The sequence below is a fragment of the Anser brachyrhynchus genome, assembly GCF_964034855.1.
Source record: "Anser brachyrhynchus genome assembly, chromosome: 3".
Lineage (NCBI taxonomy): Eukaryota > Metazoa > Chordata > Aves > Anseriformes > Anatidae > Anser > Anser brachyrhynchus.
In genome coordinates this window covers 89,053,764-89,075,955 of record NC_137696.1, presented here as the reverse complement: position 1 = coordinate 89,075,955, position 22,192 = coordinate 89,053,764, and the positions used below count along the sequence as shown (strand labels likewise).

General features: G+C 39.4%; 1 protein-coding gene across 1 annotated transcript in view; it reads right to left on the bottom strand.

Annotated features, from left to right (window-relative positions):
* The window catches only part of ME1 (malic enzyme 1), a 180,988-nt gene continuing 158,796 nt past the window's right edge, over positions 1-22,192 (bottom strand). The window contains exons 10-14 of the mRNA XM_080585663.1: positions 12,803-12,908; positions 10,053-10,195; positions 7,576-7,749; positions 1,782-1,880; positions 1-360 (exon numbers count right to left, since the gene is read on the bottom strand). Of these exons, the coding sequence (XP_080441789.1) occupies positions 202-360; positions 1,782-1,880; positions 7,576-7,749; positions 10,053-10,195; positions 12,803-12,908 (681 nt within the window). The 3' untranslated portion in view covers positions 1-201. The remainder of the gene's footprint in view (positions 361-1,781; positions 1,881-7,575; positions 7,750-10,052; positions 10,196-12,802; positions 12,909-22,192) is intronic.

The following is a 22,192-nucleotide window of genomic DNA, read 5'->3' as shown; positions in this document are numbered from 1 at the left end:
TACACTTCTCAGATTAATTTTAATTTTCTCGCATATAATTAATATGACTTCTTAATCTGAGTTTCTAACCAAATATTACAATTTAGAAAAAGTTTTCTCCATCTTAAAAAATTAGCTACTCTTAGGCTCACTAGGTAGAAATGTTCTGAATATTTTAATGCTTTTTCTCTCCTGCTAATTTGTTTATTCTTCATTAAATATTTACAGTTTCACTTTCATCGCTTCTTCAGGCCAGGTATATGAGTCAGCCACAAAGCTGTTATAATCAGTGCTGTAAATCTGAGACTGGATGAAGGCTTCTAGGTCCTTGGGCTGAGGATAGGTGGAGGCCGTGTTATTCCTGTAGGCTTCCTCTGCAATCTGGAACGATATATTAAAATCCTAATTAGTGCTGATAAACTATTTGAGTACATTTAACAGGACTTAAAAGTAGGAATTAGTTCAAAATCAAGACGACAATTTATCTTCTCTGGTGTTGACAGTCATCTAAAGTTACGCTGGATCCAGGATAGTATACAGTGAATAAGATTAGGAATATGGTGATGTCTGCATTTGTTTAACTTAGTCTGACTCATGCTGCTTTTCAACTCTTACAGGATTACATGCATTTTCTGTTCTAAATACAGTGTTTCGCCTCATCTACTAATATTTAGGCTTTATTTTTCAGGTGGAATAAAATATTCCACAACCCTCAAGCACAGAGATACTATTTCTGCTTTTCTTTGTGCAAGTTACCCTGGTTTACCATCTTCTTCAAAGCACAGTAAGACAGGTGTGATTTGTTCAAAGCCTCCATGCTCCCTGCATATGAGAGAAGTTTATTGTTTGCCATAGTGAGATAATAGATTTCTCAAAGGTAAACACACAATAAAAATTAGTCCCACACAGAGCACAGGTTTTATTCTAGAGATAGCTGGGGGAAATACATAAATTTGCTTGTTTTTTTTTTCCTCACATAGAAATCAGCAAGCCCAGGATCAATTATTGCATCCCAGATATAGCTGCAACAGAAATGAAGTTTAGAAGGGGTTAGAGGCCAGTCAACTCATCAAAGCTGCCTCCCACGTCTGAAGAACATCCATCTAGCTGAGAAAGATGTCTTTTATCTGGACATTCATCTGTGAAACAAAAGAAGGCTGACACGCTGGTTGACTGAGGGACGAACTGGGATAGGTACATTATTTGAAAACTTCGTCTCCCCAGGGCAGGCAAATTTCTTGGTGAACTGCAGGTTTAGGTCAGCTACTGAAAGTCTGCTCATATCGTCTGCCAGTAAAAAACAAACAAAAAAATAATCCTCCTTCCCTCTGGAAAACCTGAGCCATAAACAGAAAGCACCCCCTGTAGTTAGTTATTCTGACAGGCCAGAACGAGGGCTGGAACAAACGGAAATAGTGTCTGGATGAAGGGTGTGATTTACTCTGTCAACAGGCAACTGGTAATTAGGAAGGGCCAAAAGCCTTTGAGTGTGCAGCTCTCATGACGGTCAACTGGGGACCAGTGCCCACCTGGTGGACAGTAGGTTGCGCTCTGCAGACATCACTCCACTTTCACATCAATAAATAAACACTTGCCATAGTTCCATCTCTTTCCTTTGTGTATTCGGATTAAATCTGGGGTTACCTTTATGAATTTAAATTTAATTTAGAAGCTACTCTAGACTAAGATTGATGTAAATCTACTTCAGCTTGTGTAGAGATGTGTTAGCTGATCTAATTAAATGCTCAATTACATAGAGAGAGCGGGAACAAAAGAAGCCAGAAAAGATTGAAATGACTTACCCTCACAGCGATTTTCAGTGATACGTGCTGAATTGTGACTAAAGGAGGGTACAGGCGACCTTCCTGTAAATTCTCCTCTGAAACTTGCTCAGCTATTACCTAGAAATAAAGCAGATGTGTTTAACTTCAAATGAGATACTGCTGTAGCTTTATTAGATGGTGATCTAGTCTTACACAAAGAAATGATTCTGCTTTGGCAAATTATACAGGTACTGCTTAATCCACCTAGGTGGTATTTTTAACAATCAGCCTGATCATTAGGCACAATTTACCTGAGAGCTAGAAATGTAGGGAGTTATGCCCTTTTCTCACTCAGACAATAAGTCTATTTTGCTATGACTATACTGAACCCTGATTCCCTCATATTTTTGTAGATAGGGTGGAAGGAAAAGAAAGATTTATTAATGTAAAATTAATAGAAAAAAGTAGAAAAACAATAGAGCTGAAACCTTTCACTCTAAAATGCTTTGAATAAAATTACTAGTAGTTGACCACGCTTCTTGTGCATCCACCAGCTCATCCATCTAGCTTGTATGAGATCATAAGAAGAAATACAGTCAAACGCAAAACAAAGTAAAGTCAAAGATTATTCAGGGTCTAATGATAAAATCTGGCTTGTTGGGACAAAAAAACCCACTGCTTCTAGAGCAGGTCTGTCCACTTCACTTGAAGGCTTCTGTAGGTCTGTCATCTCATCCATAACAAATAACTAAAAAAAATTATTTTGATCTCTGCTTGATTTTTTACCAGACTGATTAGGGAAAACAAAGAATGATACAGATGTTCTGATTCACATCCTAGAAGACCATCTCCTCTATGGCCTGGATACTCTTACTTGGTCTTTCCACCAAGACTGGAAATGTTTTGCAGTTGTCTCCAGCCATGAACAGATCTAGAAAGCATGGCTTGCCCTTTGAACAGCTGGGAGCACATAACAGTAACAGGAAAAGGAGGTTCTTCATAGAGTGCCAGCTCTGACTTCTTAAATCTGTTATATTTTCTAAACAGTTTCCATTGCAGTTCAGTACTTTAGGCGTGCTCCTGGAGTGAATCCTTCCATGTAGTTTCACCCAGAAGGAAATCACTCCCCCTCCCTGCCCAAGCCCACACTGCGCTGTGGACCGAGGTGCTGTATGTAGGGGTAGCAGGGAAATTTGCTCCTGAAGGACCATTCTGATCCAAAATAAAAGCATAACGTGGAGGCACCTTAGTGTTCCCTTCAGAGGAAACAAGAAAGCGTTTAGGCACATCTTTGTGCAATTAGCTTAGCCACCAGAGGGTTAGAGCCACATCACTGAGAGGCCCAGGAGTGCAGGGTGTGATGTGACCTGTAGGGGTAGGCGGTGGACAGAAGGAAAATGCTGGCCAAATAATGTCTGGTGGAGGCACGTATGGTGTCTCCAGAGGTTCTGGAAACACCAGGGAAGTCCAGGGAACTGGTAACATGGCCCAGAGAGAAAGCATGAAGTGTATTTTTGAGGGAAGGTACTAGCAAGATACTTGAAACACAGCAACAACAACTGCATCCTACATTTTCTGTTGCATGTGAGAAACAGGACCTTTTTGCTAATTTGCTAATTTTCCTAATTTGCTTGCCGACAACTAGGCCTGCGTCAAGAGAGATGCGTGGCTACCATCAACTTGTCCTCCTGGAATAAGCAGGTAAAAAGTCTGAATTAAGTAGCTAACACTACGGTAGCTCCTGGTTCACAGAGGAACTGCTCTCTTCTGTAACCTACCCAATACCCTGCTGGGTGCAGTAAGGTTTTTGCATTCGGAGGGGAAATGGTAACAAGTGCAGCAAGAGATTAGATACTCCTGTTCAGTATAACTAGTGAAGGCAAACTACTTGTTTACGTTTTAATCTGATATTGAGAAATAGAGCAAACATACAGCTGATATTGAGAAATACAGCTAAAAAAAATCCACTAGGTGGAGCTACGACAACATAAGATCTATCTTTGCTTTCTGTAACAGAAACTAGGTTATCTAAAAATGGTGCACAGCCCTTTGACAAAACAAGGTGTGCATCTGAAGGTGTAAAGAGGAGCTTGGAAGAAGAGATTTTTGCTGGTAGCTTAATGGGTCTCTGCAGGAAAGATGAAATCTGAAGAGATCAACAGCAAGTTGCTGTTAGTGCAATGCAGTGCTGAGAAAAAGGGTCAGGAGTAGAGTACTTCTGTCTTGTGATGGGGTTGACAGAAAGCAAGCCGTAAAAGATTAGGGTGACGCGTGAAGTGGGAGAGGTAGCCAAGCTTAGCCTATACAGGTGGCCCACTAGTCCTTCTGATATACTTCTGTAAGCAAAAGCACAGAAGCAAACATTTGCAAAGGGAATGACACATTCTTCATGTGCTTTCTGGAAAAAAAGCTCTGAAGATTTCTGAGAACATCAGGTCAATGGAAGTGGGAAACAGGATGAATCGACATTTGGAGTTATTATGAAAAAGAGAAGCAAAAAAGTAATTATACCAATATACAAATCCTCAACGTAACATCACTTTGAATTGTTTGCATTTTTTCTTCACCTACTTCAAGCAAGAATAGGGTAAAATCCTGAATGGTGTAAAGAGTAACAAGGATGATCAAAAGGTTAGTTTTTGTACATGAAGGATTACTACAGACTTGTGAAAGAAGAGATGGGAAGACTGAAAGAAAAAACAAAAGGCAACTGAAGGTGATTATTTCTCATGCTAGTACACGAAATGCAACTCATCAGACAGAAGGAAATCATGAAAGGAGAGTTGTTGTTTTTCTGCAGAACTCATAATTAAATTGTGATACTAATTGCCAAAAGATGTTCTAATGCACAAACATGTTTGAAAAGCCATCAGGCTCATTTATGAGAGAAAGCCACGACGGGATAAAACTTCCAGCTCAGTAAGTCTGTTTAATACTGAGTGCTGAGAAGCGTTTTCAGCAGAAGGATCACTCCTTTCCCCTAATTATCCTCTTCTCCTCAGCTTCTGCTACTGATGACTTTCATAGAGAGATCCTGGGCTGTTTGGATCTTAGGTCTGACACAGTATGGTCATTTTCACCATTTAAAGTTTAACGAATTTAAGTTTCTAACAGAAATTAGCTAAGCCTTATTCCAGAATCTAAGTGAAAGACAGCCAAGGCTGGACAAATGGTATAAAGCAAGTAGGGGCATCTTGGCTTTTGGAGGATGTTTTCTATAGCGAAAGGATTAAATAGCAGTATTTCTGAAGTAATTTAACTGTAGGCCACACATGCCAAGGATATTTCATTAGTTCATCATTCCCTGTCCTTCTTGTTGTGTTTGGTAGGACTTAGAAGAACAGGTAACGTCCCCTGTCATCACAGAGAAATCACCTGCAATTAAGAGGTATTACAGCTTACGGTACCTTAGATTTGTCAATCAAAATCCAAGTTACATTCTGTGTTACTTGGCATGAAGAAAAGAACACTGCAAGTAGAATTTGTGGTAGTTATAACAAGCTATTCAGGACTTTTATCAGATCTACCTGGAGATGTGGCAGAGCAAGAAGGCAGCAGTTGCAGGCATGCAGCCTGGGCAGCTTGTTTTTTATAGTTTTTCAGGTAAGCTACCACTACAAACCGAGAACGTCCCTTTTTTAAAAAAGGCATCTTTTTGGTGCTTTAACTTCTGCAGCCTCTTGGACACTTCCGTTTCCAATGGAGAACACTAACAAATGTTCTAAAAAACGTGAAACTGTTTTGATTTTTCCCTACCATTGAAAAAGTCCAGAAAAAAAAAAAAAAAAGCCTTTGCTTTGTACTGTAATTTCAGCTAAGGGCCTCTAAGCAGCTCTCCTGGCCTTAATGGCTCTGCTACCTCTTCTGGCAAAGGCCTATGAAATCTGTCAGGTCAGTAACTGCCTCGAGCACCCTCAAGCTCCAGTCATATAGTGCCTCTCACACAATGAGGGAGAACAGATGTGAACAGTCTTAATTCTAGGCATATTGCAAATAGCCACCCATTGAACTTGATGCCAACGGAGATTTTCTATACAAGAAAAAAAATATATATGTCAAGCTTTACTAGGGATTTTACCAGAGGACAACACTCACTTCAAGAGAGAATTTAAAATTGTCCTCAAAATTTCTGATAACATTTTATTTCCCTGACAGTTACGTTTCAGAATGGATTTTAGGTGACTTAGCAGACTGCCACTTAAAAGACAGTTCGACCTACAGATGTGTCACCTTTCGTCCATCAGGTTTCTGTATATAGGGGCCATCTCACCCAAACCAAAATGAAGCAACTTCTAGAATCAAATAAGACAACTGTTTAACACAGCAGTTTAGACCAGCAAATGAAGATCACCATATCCAACTGAAATTACAGGGGAGGACTTAAAGGGAGGATATAATTATCCCAAGACTTACAAAATGGATCTTTGCCCTCCTAGGATGGTTAAAGCCAGTGGAGACAGTCTGGACCTTTTACTAATTTTAAAGATGGAAATTGTGAATGTCTTTCTCATAGAGGGCACACTGCTGGGAAACTTTTAAAAGATGCCATAGTATGGACCTTCAAAAAACTTCAGAAATCCAGCTATGGCAGCGTGCAAGTGCCCGCCTTTTAAGAAAGCTTCATATCACATCTGAAGCTCAGTCATAGGATCATGTTGCCTACGAATTGCCTCAGGGTGATAGTAAAGGACCACTTTCTTCCCTTTAATCCAAGAAGAGGAACACAAGGAACAGGAATCCTGGAATGCAATATCCCTTAGAGAAGCGGGAAGAGTTGCATCAGGCATTCCCACTTTTGCAGTCTGGTGTAACCTTTCCTCTCTCTTTTTTGATTGTTCCATAATAACCTCTAACTGCATTGCTTTGAGGCTTCTTCTGCGTGCTGCCTACACTACTGATGCATTCTCCAGCTACTCACACAGCTTCTTTAATCTTAAGTGAGATCTTACGTGACAAGCAGCTATAGAAAGATCGTCTTGTAGCTTTGGAAGATCTTTTTTTGAACAAAAAATGTGCAAGAGCATTTGATTTCAAATGCTGTAGGTAATTTATTTTGTTTGATGAAGGGATTCTAAACAATACAGGCTAGATTCTTCTCCCTTATGTGCTGAAGATACAATCCTGTGAATTTATGAATACTGTAAGACAGCGGATATCAGATTTTGAACAATCACTGGAACCAAATGTGCTTGCTCACTGTTTTTCTCTTGTCCACTGAGTGGAGATATAGGAAGACAAACCAATAAAAATTGGTCTTTAAATTAAAAAATGCCCAAGGAAAGAGAATAACCAATGTAGAAAAGGATATGAAAGAAAACTGGAAGAATAACGTCATGATTTTGTCAAAGTGAGGTGCAAAGAACCAGAAGGTAATGGAGTGCTTTCACCAGCTCTTGATAAAGGAGCTCCACAGAAAATGACGCCAACAGCTTTGCACAAAAACAGCAAGAAGCTTAAAGAATTAAAGTAACTTTTGCAAGCAAAGGTGACCAAAGTCACCCCAAAGCTACAAACATCAGAATAGAGTTCCTTTCAATCTAAAATTAAATTCATGTGCACATGCATGCAAACTGTACACTGAAGTCCTGCTCTCACTTCCTTTCCAACAGAAGGTGAAGTTTCTGTCAGATGACTCTTGGAACACATATAAACTCTTTAAAAAGAACCAATATACCTTGCAAATAAAGATCTTAAGCAAAAACAAACAAACAAGCAAAGGAACAAAAATCAATATTTTTCCGATTTTAAAGAGAATGTTTAGGTGTTTCTGTTTCATTGGTCATTATTACCAAGTTACTAAATGAAGAAATGTAAATGATTTTTAATACAGTACCTCAGCAGTTGTGAGGAACACGTCCTCACCAATATGTTTCAGTCCACATGCAATAACACCAAGGGCAACTCCTGGGAACACATAGGAATTGTTACCCTGTCCAGGATACAGAGTTTTTCCGTCTGGAAGAGTGACAGGATCAAAAGGACTTCCACTGGCAAAAATGCCGCGTCCCTGTATTGTAACAAGAAAACCAAAGAAATAATGTTATTTGAGAGTATGTTAAAATATTTTGCACATCCTTTTAAATACCTACCACCATGGAGGCTGGGTTACATCTATTTAATCTCTCTTCTAAGAGAGTGTTAGAGCTATGTGATTGAGTATGTTTCAAGAGCACCAGGATGCCTGATCCTAGCGATTACTGGCGATGCTCTGTGGCTACCTGATGTCACAGAGTACATGTTGCCTTATTCAGGTAAGACAGCTTATATCTACAGTTTAGAGAATGAGGAAGTGAAGGCCAGCATCAATTATTCCTTGTGTGTGTCCATGACAAAGGAAGGGTACATGGAACGAAAGTAGACACCCAGAACTGTAAAATGGGAAGGAACGATATTGTCACAGTAACACTGACTGACGCTACTGGATTTTTTTCCCAAAACAACAGCAGATCTCACATAAAAATAATACCTGTGCCACTAAGTGCTGCACCTCTGGATGGTGCTTGGGCACCAACTCAGGAGCTGGTGTGTGCTCACCCAATACTGATAAACCTATGCATCTTTCCTAGCAGGTTTCTGGGTACTGCCAAGTGTTCCAGGCAGTGCTGCTGTCCCAGACAGGTCCCAGGCACCAGGCACAAGCTGGCCCAGTGGGCAGTATGGAAAAGCCTGCCTGTCCAGGGGATTTAGAGAGCTTAGCTGTATGGATATATATTATATATTCCACTTGTTCTGAGGACAAGAGAAGAGAATCTGACTCATTTGGTGTTGTAGCTCACACAGGACCTCCGAACACGAGCATGGCATGCTCCCAGGCATCCCCTTCCCCTCCGCACGGAGCAGGAGGGAGCTGCACGGGGCCAGCTGTGCACAGGCACCAGACGGGGACAGAGGAGTATGGGGTGGCCCGGGAATGAGGACAAGGCTCAGGTTGCTAATTGCTTAACACCAGCTCACCGGAGCATTAGGCCAGGTATCGCTCAGCAGCACACGGTCAGGGTTGTGATGCTATCGGAGCACCGAGAGCTGGGCTGTCAGCGAGCCTCCAGTCTCACTTTGCACCTGGGTTGAGAAAGACCCTGACCAGGGCCGGGGCCAGCACAACCTGGTGCCGTTCAGGGGTGACAGGAGAGGAACCACACAAGTGGCTCATCTGCAGCATTGCATTCGGAGACTCCCAGGTCATTTCTGATACGCAAGGAGAGAGGAGTCATTTCTAAGGCAGGCACAGCAGCTTCAGAGCATCGAGGGAAGAAATAACAGCCCAGAGGCTCTGCACTGCCAGCCCAAAAGACCTAGGGAGGACCCTAGAATTTAAGCAGTAAATTTAGGTGGAGAAGAGAAGCCAGCCTTTATTTATGCTAGCACTGCTGAAGTGATAAATGTCACTGTTAAATACTTGAGGCACTTTGTATCAGAAATATCTACGCCTATTTTAGAGAACTGAAAACGTGCATTTTAAAATACATCACCGTTGCTATTCGGCTCTTCAGAAGAATATTCTGTTTAGTTTGGAGTCCTGCAGTATTTTCCTGACCTGCTTATTATATGCTTTGGTGACAGATCAAATGCTTCAGTGTATCCTTTGCTCTGCCTACCAGATGTTGTTACCCGTTATAGCCAACCCTTCATGCAGCCCACTGCACTATAATTGTGTATTTTTCAGTGGGGAATGGGCATACTAAATTTGTCTTTTAAACACTGAAACTGTCATTCAAACTGCCCTGTATTGGACAAGAAATCCTAACATAAGCCACTATAAAATATATATAGTCAACTACTCATACATGGCAAATTCTAGACTGAACTACAGGATGCGTTTCCTAGCACTTATGTAAGACGATAATAAATAAGCAAACACAGTTCTTTTCCACCTGCACCTCCGTAATAGAAATCCTTGTAAGAAGTCAATCATTACCCCAATTCTTAATAATTATTTTAAAGATTCTATTTCCTTTATTGACATATTTTCTTACCCTAAAGAGTATTTATAATATCTCAAATGAAAGGCATGCTGCTGTGTATGTGTTATATGAACAGTACAGTTCAAAGACAGGCAGAAGGCTTTAATGATGGACAGTTACTGATACTTCAGTTATAATAAATACAATGAGTCTTGCCTTACACCAATAAAATCTATTTTTTTAAGTGAAACTGTCTCAGTAAGATCTGAAAAAAATGTTACTTAGTTTAACTATTTTTTATCTACAGAGACGCTATTAATATTTGTTATTTCACCCTTTATCTTTCTCCCATTTAAAATTTAAGATTTAATTTTCATTACATGTACCAGACATATTAATCTTTGGTTACCTCTGTATATTTGTAGCACTGCTCAGCAGTGCACTCTGCTTTGCTGGTAGGATTACTGAGAGCAAAAATAATAGGACGTTTGTTGAAAGCAGCCATATCCTGAAGAATTTCTTTAGTAAAAGCACCACCAATTGCAGCAACTCCTAAACAAGAAAAACACACGCAACAAGCAGACAAATGTGATTAGTTCAAGGTAAGTTATGCACGTCACACTTAGAAGAACAGAGTTTCTTTTACTGCATACCTCCCTGTTTAAAATACAGTTCATCCTCTTTCCTAACATTCATGGTTAGAAAAAGTTTTCTATACAATATTTTGCAACAGTGAACCTTAAGTGTTATCCCAAACATATGACAGGACCTAGACACCCCTGTACTGTTGGGCAAATTTCTCACTTCACTTTTGTCCGGCCCTTTATGTATGATAGAAATGTATCACCTAATTGCAGATAAGTCCAAAACCGAGCAGATATGTGCATCTCTGGCTCCTAGTCTCACACAATAGACTGGATGGTTTCTCTCAAATGCAGTGTGTCGGCTTGCAACTTTTTGTGATGACAAGAAGAGAATAAAATGAAAGTCTCTGCTTCCTACAAGCTGGTCATGCTGTCATCTCCAGCCTCAGCTGATGAATCATTCCAGTTCCAAGTCTAAGGCTTCCCTGACAGCAACAATCTTTTTAAATGCAGCCCTTTCCATCCCACCAGAGATTAAAAATAATGCTTTTTCTATTCTCCAATACTGTCTGCACTTTTAAATGTTTTTCACAGGGACTAAATGGCAGTCTTTTGGTATGAAAGCACCTCATTTAAGTCAGATTCTGCTACAGGGTAGAAGTGTAGCCACTGTATCACATTTGGAACCTCAGATGTTTCACCAGCCAAAAGCGGGGGGATTGTTGTGTTTTTGAGATGTAAGTAACCTCCTTGTATTTCTATCTCATCTATATGAGTTGGGAATCCAAGGACTGGTTTAGGTTTACTGTGCCCATTACTTGGGCACAGTAATGCCTAAGGCAAATTTGGTTTTGAATTCTGTTCTTATTCCCCGATTAAAAAAAAAAAAGGCAACTTTGCAATTGGTTGCAAATCTGTGACTTCTCCCACTTCTCCCAGAGTTTAAACATTTCTTGCTCAGACATTTCTGTTCCATACTTCTTTGTTCTTTTTGCTATGAATAGGCAAGGATGCACAGATGCAAAAGCTCTGCTAGATCAGCTGGGTCACTGTATGTTTAATGAACAGTTAGGACAGCCATGATTTTGACTCACATAAGGACCTGTTACACACCTTAATTTCTGGTTAAGTCTGCAGTTGCCAAATGTTTAATGTCTTCCAGAACTGCTTCTGGACAGCCATTTGTAAGAATGACAACATTCAAATTGAAACAAAATGCCCAGAACAATTTATGTTTCTTTTTCTGTCCTTGTTATTAAAATAGCAATTTCTTTGTATTTGATCCAGCTAGGGTAAGGCTTTTCCCCAAGCAATTGCAGGCAATGAAATATCTGTGGATTTACTGAGACAGTTAAGTCAAATATTGGGAAAAGGAGTATCAACATATTTCCCCATGACTTCTGCTGCCTAGGGGAAGATACTGAATAACTAGTCACCCAAACTAAAAAAAAAGGATTAATTTTCATTGCTGTTTCTATAAGGAAGGATCCTTCTATAGGATCTATAAGGAAGATCCTTCCTTATACAGCCTTGAGGGAAAGTGCTGCATAGGTATAAATATAAAAATATTACATACAGTAAACATCCTTGTTTCATTACAGCAAATATTCCTTAAGTATGCACACTTGAGTGGATAAAAATTTTTCTATATAACTATTGCTGATTTTTCATTCAGTTCTTCAGTTCCACTATTTTTTTCAGACTCGTATACTCCTAAATAAATTCTCTGGACTACTTAGTCTCCATCTCGTAGTCTTACATATTTATGTAGCATCTTTCTTTTATATTTATGCGACAGAGAAAACATCAAGCCAAGTTTCATTTATCACCATTGTCAAAAGCTGATTTTACTAAACAAGGGCAACATGGTCAAGGCACAGTCAAAAAAGTAGCTTTTAACATGTAGCATAATTTTCACTGTGGCATTTCAGATTTTCTAGCATCTCATGAATGATTTTACTAGGCAGATGGATAAATTTTCAAGTCTTACATATATATAGAAATGATTCAAGTGTATTTGCTGTTCATTCCTGAAACTGTCACTGAGATACAATAAACAAAATGCAACGAGATGAACAATCCTTTACTGAAATCAAAATCCTGCAGCTTTTACAAAATAAAAGTCTTTGTAAAATCTGCATTTTCGTTTTCACAAAGGACAGATCACCAGGGACCCCAATATGAAGGAAAAGAAGATTCAGATGCAACTGGCTCATAATTACACAGATTTGCATGTGCCTAGCTCTGTTTTCTTAGTCTAAGTTTGAGGTCATTTGTATTACACTGTCCACATCAGATCAGAAGTAATTTAGGAAGGTGATAAGGTTCTCCATTAGATGTTTAAAACAACTTGGATTATCCCCCCTGTAAAATGGATGGTTTGGAGTAAAAACAGTGTTACATGCTTGGATAGTTACTATTTGTGTAAGCGCTTAATAGAAGTCCATTATGCACGTAGTGTTTTCTGAAATAACACAAAGGTAAACTCTGTTCAGAGGAACTTGATCGTGTCTTCACGTCCCCAGTTTTTTTCAAAGGAAGAATAAGGTCATTGCTTTAAAGTAAAAGAAATTACCTATTAACACAGATGGTTTTATATCTTTAACAATATCTTCTAGATTTTTCATTTCAGCATGTTCATGTGCAAATCGAGTTTTCTCAGCTGTTAATGAGGCACGCCCCTGAGTGAGAGAAAAAGGAAAGACATTTATTATAAGCTTACTGGAACCTAATATCCTGGGATAACCAGTTTCTAAAGTATCTGGTTTAACATGTCCTTTTCATTCCTGCTTTTGTGTCTACCTACAAAAACATATCAGAAAAAGTTACTTTGTATACAGCTAACAGGCTTAGGACAAATCTATTTATCTGAGAAGTAGGTTAAATGAATTAATTTTATTTTATATTCATAAAAGCTCTAGAACACAACTGTATTTACAATTAAACAAAAAAGTCACAAGTTTCTTGTTTGAAGAATTCTTAAAGCTGTCATACTTGTTAACATTTGGTCAAACTCTTAAAGTTATTGATGACGAAGCACAAATATATAACAAACAGCACAGAAGTGCTGGGACAGGGAAATTCATAACCTATCCTACCTTAGTTTCCGAGCTTTTTCAGGTTTGCTCTGCCCTAAAAGGACAGAGACTGTATGGGGTGGGGAAGTATCAGGGAGACCGTATTTTGCTCTGCATTTTTTATATTTAAGCCATTCATTCATTTTGACCGTAATTCTAACCACCTCTCCAGCGCACCGTTGTTGTATTAATAAAATTGACTTAGCTGTGAAACAACTTTTAACCTGACCTATACTGGCAATTTCCACAGATGCCCACCAGGGTTTCCAAATGGAGTATGACAGATACAGGAAAAAGGGCTACAGAACAGCACTGACATTGACTGGGCTGCAAACAGGCTTCGAGCTCAGTGTAAGTAACATGGAGCAGGGGGCAAGAAGGGGCCAGATCTTGTAAGAATTATGTTGTCTAACCATACGGACCTATGTCTATACACACATACTTAAAAATATCAGCAGAACAGTTTAAAACGTGTATGCTTCCACAACTCGTTTTATTATTATGCCTCAGAATATAGCACTGTGAGGGCACTTTTCAAACATAAATCTAAAAGGCAGTGCCAGACCCTCAAACACCTCACAATTTCAGCAAGTAGTAGAGGACGTAGAGACATAGGGAAGTACATGAGGAAAATCAGACGTTAAACGTAATTTTAACCAAATAGCTAAGAACAGACACATAGAATCATAGAATCATAGAATGGCTCAGGTTGGAAGGGACCTTAAAGACCATCCAGTTCCACCCCCCCTGCCATGGGCAGGGACACCTCCCACCAGACCAGGTTGCCCAAAGCCCCATCCAGCCTGGCCTTGAACACCTCTGGGGATGGGGCATCAACAAGTCATCCACATCCACAACATACATATCCTTGCATCCCTAGCTACATCTTATCCACCTGATAAGACAAAAATTTCCCTAATCCCAGGAAGTTCACTAAAACTATGCTGGAGTACTGGAACAGAATTCTTTCCATGATTCCACTGTAGTCTATCAATCTGACAACTTCGACTCAGCTTAGGACTCTGCATATTATTGGATTCAAGCCAGGATTCACTTTTTTTAATGACATTTTTTGCTTAATTTTAATGAGAACGAAAGATCTGTTATTGCACTTCAGAAAAAGATCCTGTGATGTGTCACCGTGCAAATCGCATCGCTGAAGCTCCTCTGCTGCTCCTCAACAGTAACCACACCAGTTGGTATACCAAATGGGAGGCAATTTTTCATTTTCAACTGCAAGACAAGTTTCCAGAGGGTACCACAGGAAGCTGGGTACGTCTGTTATGTGGTCAGGACCAGCTGAGCTGTTCTGCCTCACAGGATACCAGCTTTTCTTGACTCAGCCCTGATTACAAGGAATTTCCAGAGATTTATCCTCCTCTACAGATATTTTTTTTTCATGACCAAAATACATAGTTTTCAGATTAAGAGGGTTATGTCTGCATGTATTTATACAGGTCTTAAGTGTCCTCTTGGAAATATTACCACAGAAATCCTGCTATAGAGGCACCTGGTTTCCTTTGTGGGTAAAATATAAACTGCTCGGGCTCAAGAGAATGCCACAACATTAACAATCTTTGGCATAGCATTGCTTGAATCGCTCTGTCAATACAAATTTTGAAGTCTGCCATTTCCCACTACTCCAGCAGATGTCACCACAGTCTATGCACACACATTTTAGATGCCTCTCCCTTTAAAACAGGAATTCTCCTTAATATCTTTAGAGGAAAAAAATATGAACTTTTCTTTTCAGCCACCAAAGAACAAATGAATTTGTAACTTCCAGGCTAAAACCTTGTTGCTAGAAATAACTTAGAATGCTATAATGAAAGCTTTTTTTTTTTTTTTCCTCATTAGAATGGGCTGGTTGTTGGAAATTGAAGTGCTCCATAGAGTCTGACTTTGAGGAAGGTTTATCCTGGGGATCTGGGAATGGGTGCCTTGGAAAATTGTCCTGTCCTCTGTTAATTTTTCAACTGTTTTCTTAATTGCTTATCAGGAAGATACTGGGGAGGTCAATTTTCAATTTGGTCTTAGAATCCAGCCTCCAAGAGGCTGCCCAAGAAAAAAGAAATCCCCTCTAAGAGCTGCAACATGGGCCCAGCTTGCTCCTCAGCCTGTCTCAGGTGCTCCAGTTCTCCAGGATCTTCAGCTCTGGGCAAGGGAACAGGCAAACTATTGGGACATCTTTGTGAAGAAGCATTTTGGCATTCTTTTATTTTCAATTTTCACCAAAACGAAAATAACCAGAACCCTGCATGAAACAGTTACTTGTACAGTCTTAGATTTGGTTGGCTTTTGAAGGAGATACTTCAACATTTTAAAATTAAGATGATGGAAGAGCAGTTCACACACCTATAAATACAACACCAAAGACTCAAAAGCCCCATTTCCTACTGACCATGATGACCATCTCTCATTAAATTAACTGCAAGGAGTACTCAAAAAGTAAGCAGAACGTGGCCCACTGCAACCCTTCATGGGCTTTCATTGGCTACCAAGGCTATTGCTAACTAGGTGGGTCAGCTTACACTCAGATTCCCTCCTGCCCTATCTTAATTTCACACAGTTAATTTCTACCATTCTAATAAAAAATGAAAAATGAAAAAATTAAACTTCTTTTTTTATTTGGCTTTGGCCTGAATTAGCTTGATCCCATTACTCAGAATGAATCATGTCTCCAAGTAAATATTTTTCTAGCCTATTAACTAAGAATGAAATACTAAATTCTGTGGCTTAACAAAAATAACAACAGCTATGTACATAGAGATTTTTGCTTGGAAAATGCCTGTAAAAGAAATTCTAGGGTTAGGGTTACATATATATATATATATAAACACACACATATATATATGAATAGCTTCTAAGAACTGTATTTTAATTGTAAATTCAGTGATCCTAAGGGAAGCTACACAATGCTTCCCTAAAAACTATGAGATTTGGTTACAAAACTCTGCTAATTTAGAGGACAATCTTTTAGATATGAATTTGCCAATTTGAGGAATAAGAAGTTCAGCAAAAATACTAGGTGTGGCAAGACCACTGCTAGCATCCTTCGGTGCCCTGCCAACTAGGCAATCTGTGGCTTGTAAGAAGGAAGAAGCAATTTGGTTCTGCGTGTTTGGCCTCAAACTAGGAGGCTGCCAGTCCATTTATTAGAGGCCTCCAGGCATGCCCCCCGAACACCTATGGACAAAATGTGAATTCACCAAGCTTTTGTCAGACAGCAGAGAGGAAAGGATGGAGCCAATAGGCAGAAGTCTCGACTCTGGCTTCCTGCCACTTTCTGCACTCCCACTCCTGACTCAGGAGAGAAGCCCCGCGGACAGACCTGTCAGCATGGAGCAGCCCTGGCTCAAAGTCCTCCCAGAAGCCCCGAGCCCGTCTTCTGACATTTCCCTTTCCAGCTCTGCCTTAGCCAGCTTTTGAACTCTGGCTATCTGCTGCTGGGAAATGAGCTGGAGAGGATCATTGCACGACAGCATAAATCAGAAACTGCTCTGGTCTGCATGTGTCTCCATAATCCTAGCACATTAACACGGCATGCGGCTCACTGGTACTTCCCTTCTTCTTCCAATAGGGGAGGTAAAATTCAAAATACTCTAACACTAAGAAAGAATTTCAATGAGTTCTGGGGTTCTGTATGACGCTCTGAGACTCCTACATGAAAACATCTTTGGTCACATTTGTATTCATCTTCTGAGTCCACTACCTTACTCATTTAGCTTTATTAAAAATCATTCACTTAACAGAAAGGGCTCAGAAAATCAGTGATCTAAATCATAGAATCACAGAATATTCGAGTTGGAAGGTATCCAACAAGGACCATCGAGTCCAACTCCTGGGTCCCCAAAGGACCACCAAAAAATAAAAATAAAAATCTAAAGTTGCATCCCTTTCAGTACGCCAAGCCTCAACACGTTCTCACTGTTTTACTGCGGGACTCCACACTTGCCATGCGGAGGAGGAATTTTTCCAGGAGCATGTTATTGCACTGTTGTTCAAAGAGGTGTGAAGACTCACCTACTGCAGACAGCAGTAGTCTTAAATTGTCTTAATGTTTTCTATGGTGTATAACAAGAACCTTTCCTGCATCAGGCTGTATATCCTTCTTGCTTCAGCTTCCTAAATGAATTCTGCATCCCAAGAATTGAAATGAAAAATAAATACACAGAAAAGGAAGAAATTAAAGCCAACATTTCATTATATAAATCTCTCAACGCTATCTATTCCCATATTACTTCCTTAACTTTTATAGAAGAGGTAATTTGCTAGGTGCATCACAAGAAATTTGCTTGAATAAAACGCACCAAACTAAATACTAAAACACCAGGAAGACAACCAGAGCATCTTTAATGCATACACAGCCTGCCTGGGTAAACAACACAATACACCTTTACCAGACTGCTGAAGGTGAAGAGTTAAACATGCTCAAAAATATTAATAAAACCTAAGTGCAAAGACTCAATGAAAATATCAGAAATGACTTGGGGGGGTGGGGGGGGGGGGGGTGGAATATTGCCTCTATCACAGTATCATTTTGTACTAAGAAACCTACGGGATATTTTGGGTTTCAACAAAAGAGAACAAAGCAACTTGAAAACAGATAGGCTGCTATACTAGCCATGGTATCTCAGATGGAAAGTAATATGAGCTAAATTCTTTATTAGCAAATGAGTTACAATGCGGACTGTGTTAAGTCAGCAGATGAAGCACAGAGATAAAGAAACAATAGCAGCATTCTCTGATTCTGTGACATTATATACGAAAGATTTTGGCAATCCTAAAACATCTCTACTCCCTAATGAGTAAGAGATGGCCATTGCTATTATATATTAGTATTGTTATTATTAATAGTAAGACATAGTGAGTTGGACACCAGGATTTTGAATCCAAGGAGCAAAATGAGGTAAAAGAACTTGGCAGTTAAGAGCTTTATGAAAAACTGATTGTATTTTTGATTTGAACTGACAGAAGTTTTTAGATTTTTGTTCGTGTTTGTTTGTTTGTTTGCTGTTTTTATTTCAGTTGTTAGTTACAGTGGTTGATAAACAGCACAACACGCAAAGGAGATGCTGGGATCAGGCCTCAAGCAAGCACACATCACAGTTTCCACAGAAACTTACTCATGTCATCATACTATAGAACCAAATGGAGGGTGAGATAATAAACAAGATTGACCCATCAAAAAACCCTGAGAAAACTCATAGAAAACAGCTGTACAAACAAGAGCCCAGGCTGCACAGCAGACTATATATACGGGATACTGAAAAAATGAAGAGGCAAATCTTACAAATGCTACCAATTTGAAGCCTAATGCCATGGCCCATTTGAGCTGGTCTCCCAGGGGTTGCCCCATGTACCAGGGCTGAAGAGCAGAGCAGCGAGGCGAGAGGCACGGCTGGAAGCTCTCCAAGACTTGCTATTTCCATCAGCTTGGAGGCAGCTGAGAATAAGCCAGAGCACCCTGACGACTGCACTGTCCCACATTAGACGCAGCGCTGGCACTCGTCCCGTCTCTCAACCAGGGAGGCACAAATCTATTTATATAAACACTTGCCTCTATTTGACTGTGTCAACTGCAGCTTATTTAAACAAGAGAACAGAGATCAGTACACAGATAAATTAATAATTTCATCTGAGGTTCTCAAATACTGAAGACATGAGAGCCACAAAAGAACATGAGAACTGTAAGACCAAAAAGCAAAGTGGTTTATTAGTAAGCAGAGCATTTCCAACTGGAAAAGTTTCTGGGTTTGTTTTTAACTTGCATGTTTCCTGTGAGTTCCTTATTGCAGAGTTTAAAGCAGAAGAAAAATTAAAGCATCAAGGAAGAAGGGGGGAAAAAAGACTTATTTAAGAGTCGTGGGAGAAGCTGGTGTAACATCTCTCTGTTGGGAGGTAATCTCTACACGGCTTCAACTCTTTGTATAGGTTGCTGGTGCACTATATGGAGGGCTGTAGGCAGCAACTATGAGATGCCCTCCATAGCCAGACCTCAAAGTGAATATCAATTACAACAATGAGCAAAATGGAAAAAAAAACATGAACGTATGGATAAAAATCATGCGTCACATGCCACTGAAGCCCAAGGGCTTTCGGGTGACAGGCACTCCTGTATTAGCTCATTTAGGAACTAAAAATCTTGGAGGCAGAATTAATACAGTTTGCTACCAATTCTTAAAAAAAAAAAAAAGGAAACACAAACAGCCAAGCAATCAGACAAACAACACCAAACCAAAAAAACACACAACATTTTGACCAGATACTGCCATAATTGTTGGCAGTAAAACGTAAGATTTAGGTAAGAAATATAATTCTGGTGTCGACTTAAAAACACGTTGTTAAAAAATTTCAGTCCTGTCAAGCATACAAAGTACACTTCCCATATAAACAAGCACACAAGGGTAACGGGCAGGACAAAGGTTACAAAGACAATTATTTTAAGAAGATAAGATCTGAGAAGCAGAGCAAGTTAGGAGCCCACAGAACAGAAACAAAATGGAGCAAAACAATTATTCATTGCAATACCAGAGTGTGGGTGTAAGAAACCATAAACCACCCATATCAGGCCACCATCTCATCAGAACATCTAAAGAACATGGTGTCAATGAGGAAATAACTGCATGCTAATAAATTTAACAACCCACTTTTTTGTGGTTTCACTGTTAGAGAAAATAACGTGTGTATTAATTGAACACACCCCACCAATCATCCTTTTGCCTTGTCTTCAGTTGTTTTCATAGATTACTGTTCAAGTATGAGTGAACGTTGCCACAAATGTTCAAGGACAAAATTCATGCACTTCCCTTCTGCAAAAGTTATACTTCATATAGATCAAGAGAAATTCAAGATGAAATTGCACAGACTAATTCCCCAGACATGAGAATAACTGAAAAAGCAAACAGAGTACTTTGCTGGGATAGTACAGGAGTAAAACAAGGCAGAAACTGCTTTGGTGATACCCCAGATGTTGCATCTTTGCTGACATGCAAGGGAGTTTTTTTGGCTCAAAAAGTCACAGACAGTTAGCCATAAATGACTTGATCGAGGACGAAAGTAGAGAGTCAGAATTATTGACTGTTGATAAAAGAAAGGCAGAAATAATTTAAAAATTTGCCAAAGAGACAGATACAACAATAAGTGGTATATAAAAATTTACATTAAACCCGTTATCAAATGGTTTTAAAACAGAATGAAATCCAAACTTTTTTTTTTTAGTGATTACTTCTAAAATTGATTGGGAGCATATGAAAAATTCAGTAACAATCAGACAGTCAGAGTGGAAGTAAGATACCTGATTTCTGTGAGCTTTAAATGCTCATTCCTGTATTGTATGAGCTCCCTCGACTGCAATGGCTTGCCAGGGATATTCAAATGGGAAAAGGAAGGGGGAAGGGAGAGGTGTTTATGTTCCTCTGAAAACATTTTAGGGGATTATCTACAGATACCTGGGTATCTTCAATCTAATTAATTAGGACCACAGAAATTAGATTTTGGTCGCTATTGCTGTCCTCCCGTTACAAAGTTTGATGTTCTGGAGCATTCAACTATCCGACTGCAGCTGATGCTGAATAGTGCTTGCCATTCAGTTTGGGCTTCTTCCAGACTGATCAGAAGTCTTACAGGGGGTGAGATCACACGTCTGATGGACATTTAAAAAACAAGGCACTCAATTAGACAGAAGTATTGATGTGCTGAAGTAGAAAACACGGAGCACAAAACTGTCAAAAGCGACATTGCTCCATGTTAACATCCTCTTCAAAATGAAGGGTGGCATCATCCCTATATGATGAACTTCACTTTTGCACTAGGGATTGTGTCATTACAAAAAATGTAGGCTTTATTGCAAATTACAGGTGAACTTCACAGGAGAAGCAAATTATTTTTTGCAGCATAGGAACGCTTGCACCAGCTTGTCATCCATCCCTGGCAGAGGGAGGAATTCTGTTGAGTCCTTTTAAATGTTAAAAGTGCCTTATATTTGCATGATCCCTCTAGGCAGTTCAAGACCTCAAGAACTATCTTGCAGGAAGGTTTTGCAGCACATAACTAAAATCCTCAGACAGTGGTGAGCCTCTTTTTTTCTTTTTTTTTTTTGACTGGATCAACCCACCCAAATGAACATCTCAATATTGTTCCTCACTTTCTGCCTCTTCTCATCCACTTGACACAAATAAATTCACTGTGTTTGATGTTTGTGGGTGAAGATTTGGCCATTAACATAGCTGAGCCTGATGCTATGGCAGCTTTAAAAAAGACACAAAATGCATTCACAACACATCACACATTTATGCACAATGTGATTAACAGAATAAAAATAGGAGTAGCGTGTGGGGAAGAAAAGGAATGTGGGAGACAATACCCATGAGTGTGTTCACAGAGGTGAATATACATTCATCAGTCAGTCCCTATGACGAAAGTCAGAAATGAAGATGTCCCAACTACTTCTACATGATCTCCAAGTAAACAAGAGTGCAAAAGCAACTTTAAAAATATCTTTCATTTAAATATTAAATTTCTGTCTGAATGTGATATGTAGGACAGGGATTTCAAGAGGAGTGATATCTGTTTCAAAGAATAAATTCCTACTATTCAAGTGACAAAATTTCACTCATAATGTGATCTGCCAACCTTCCTCATCCACTTTTGGAGAACAATAGTTTCAAAAGGTGTATAAAGCGTAATGAACAAACAAAAAGTGCCCTCTTGAACATGAGCATTATAAGGTCTCCAGAATGAATCAGAGAACAAAACTATAGACAGTATAATAAACGTAACCTTCACCACCAACTCTTTAACCACAACATAGCAGAAAAGTTGGTCATCGAACTCAGTTTAATGAAGAAAGATGGTTCCCAGGGGAAAAGAAAAAAAAATAAAACACA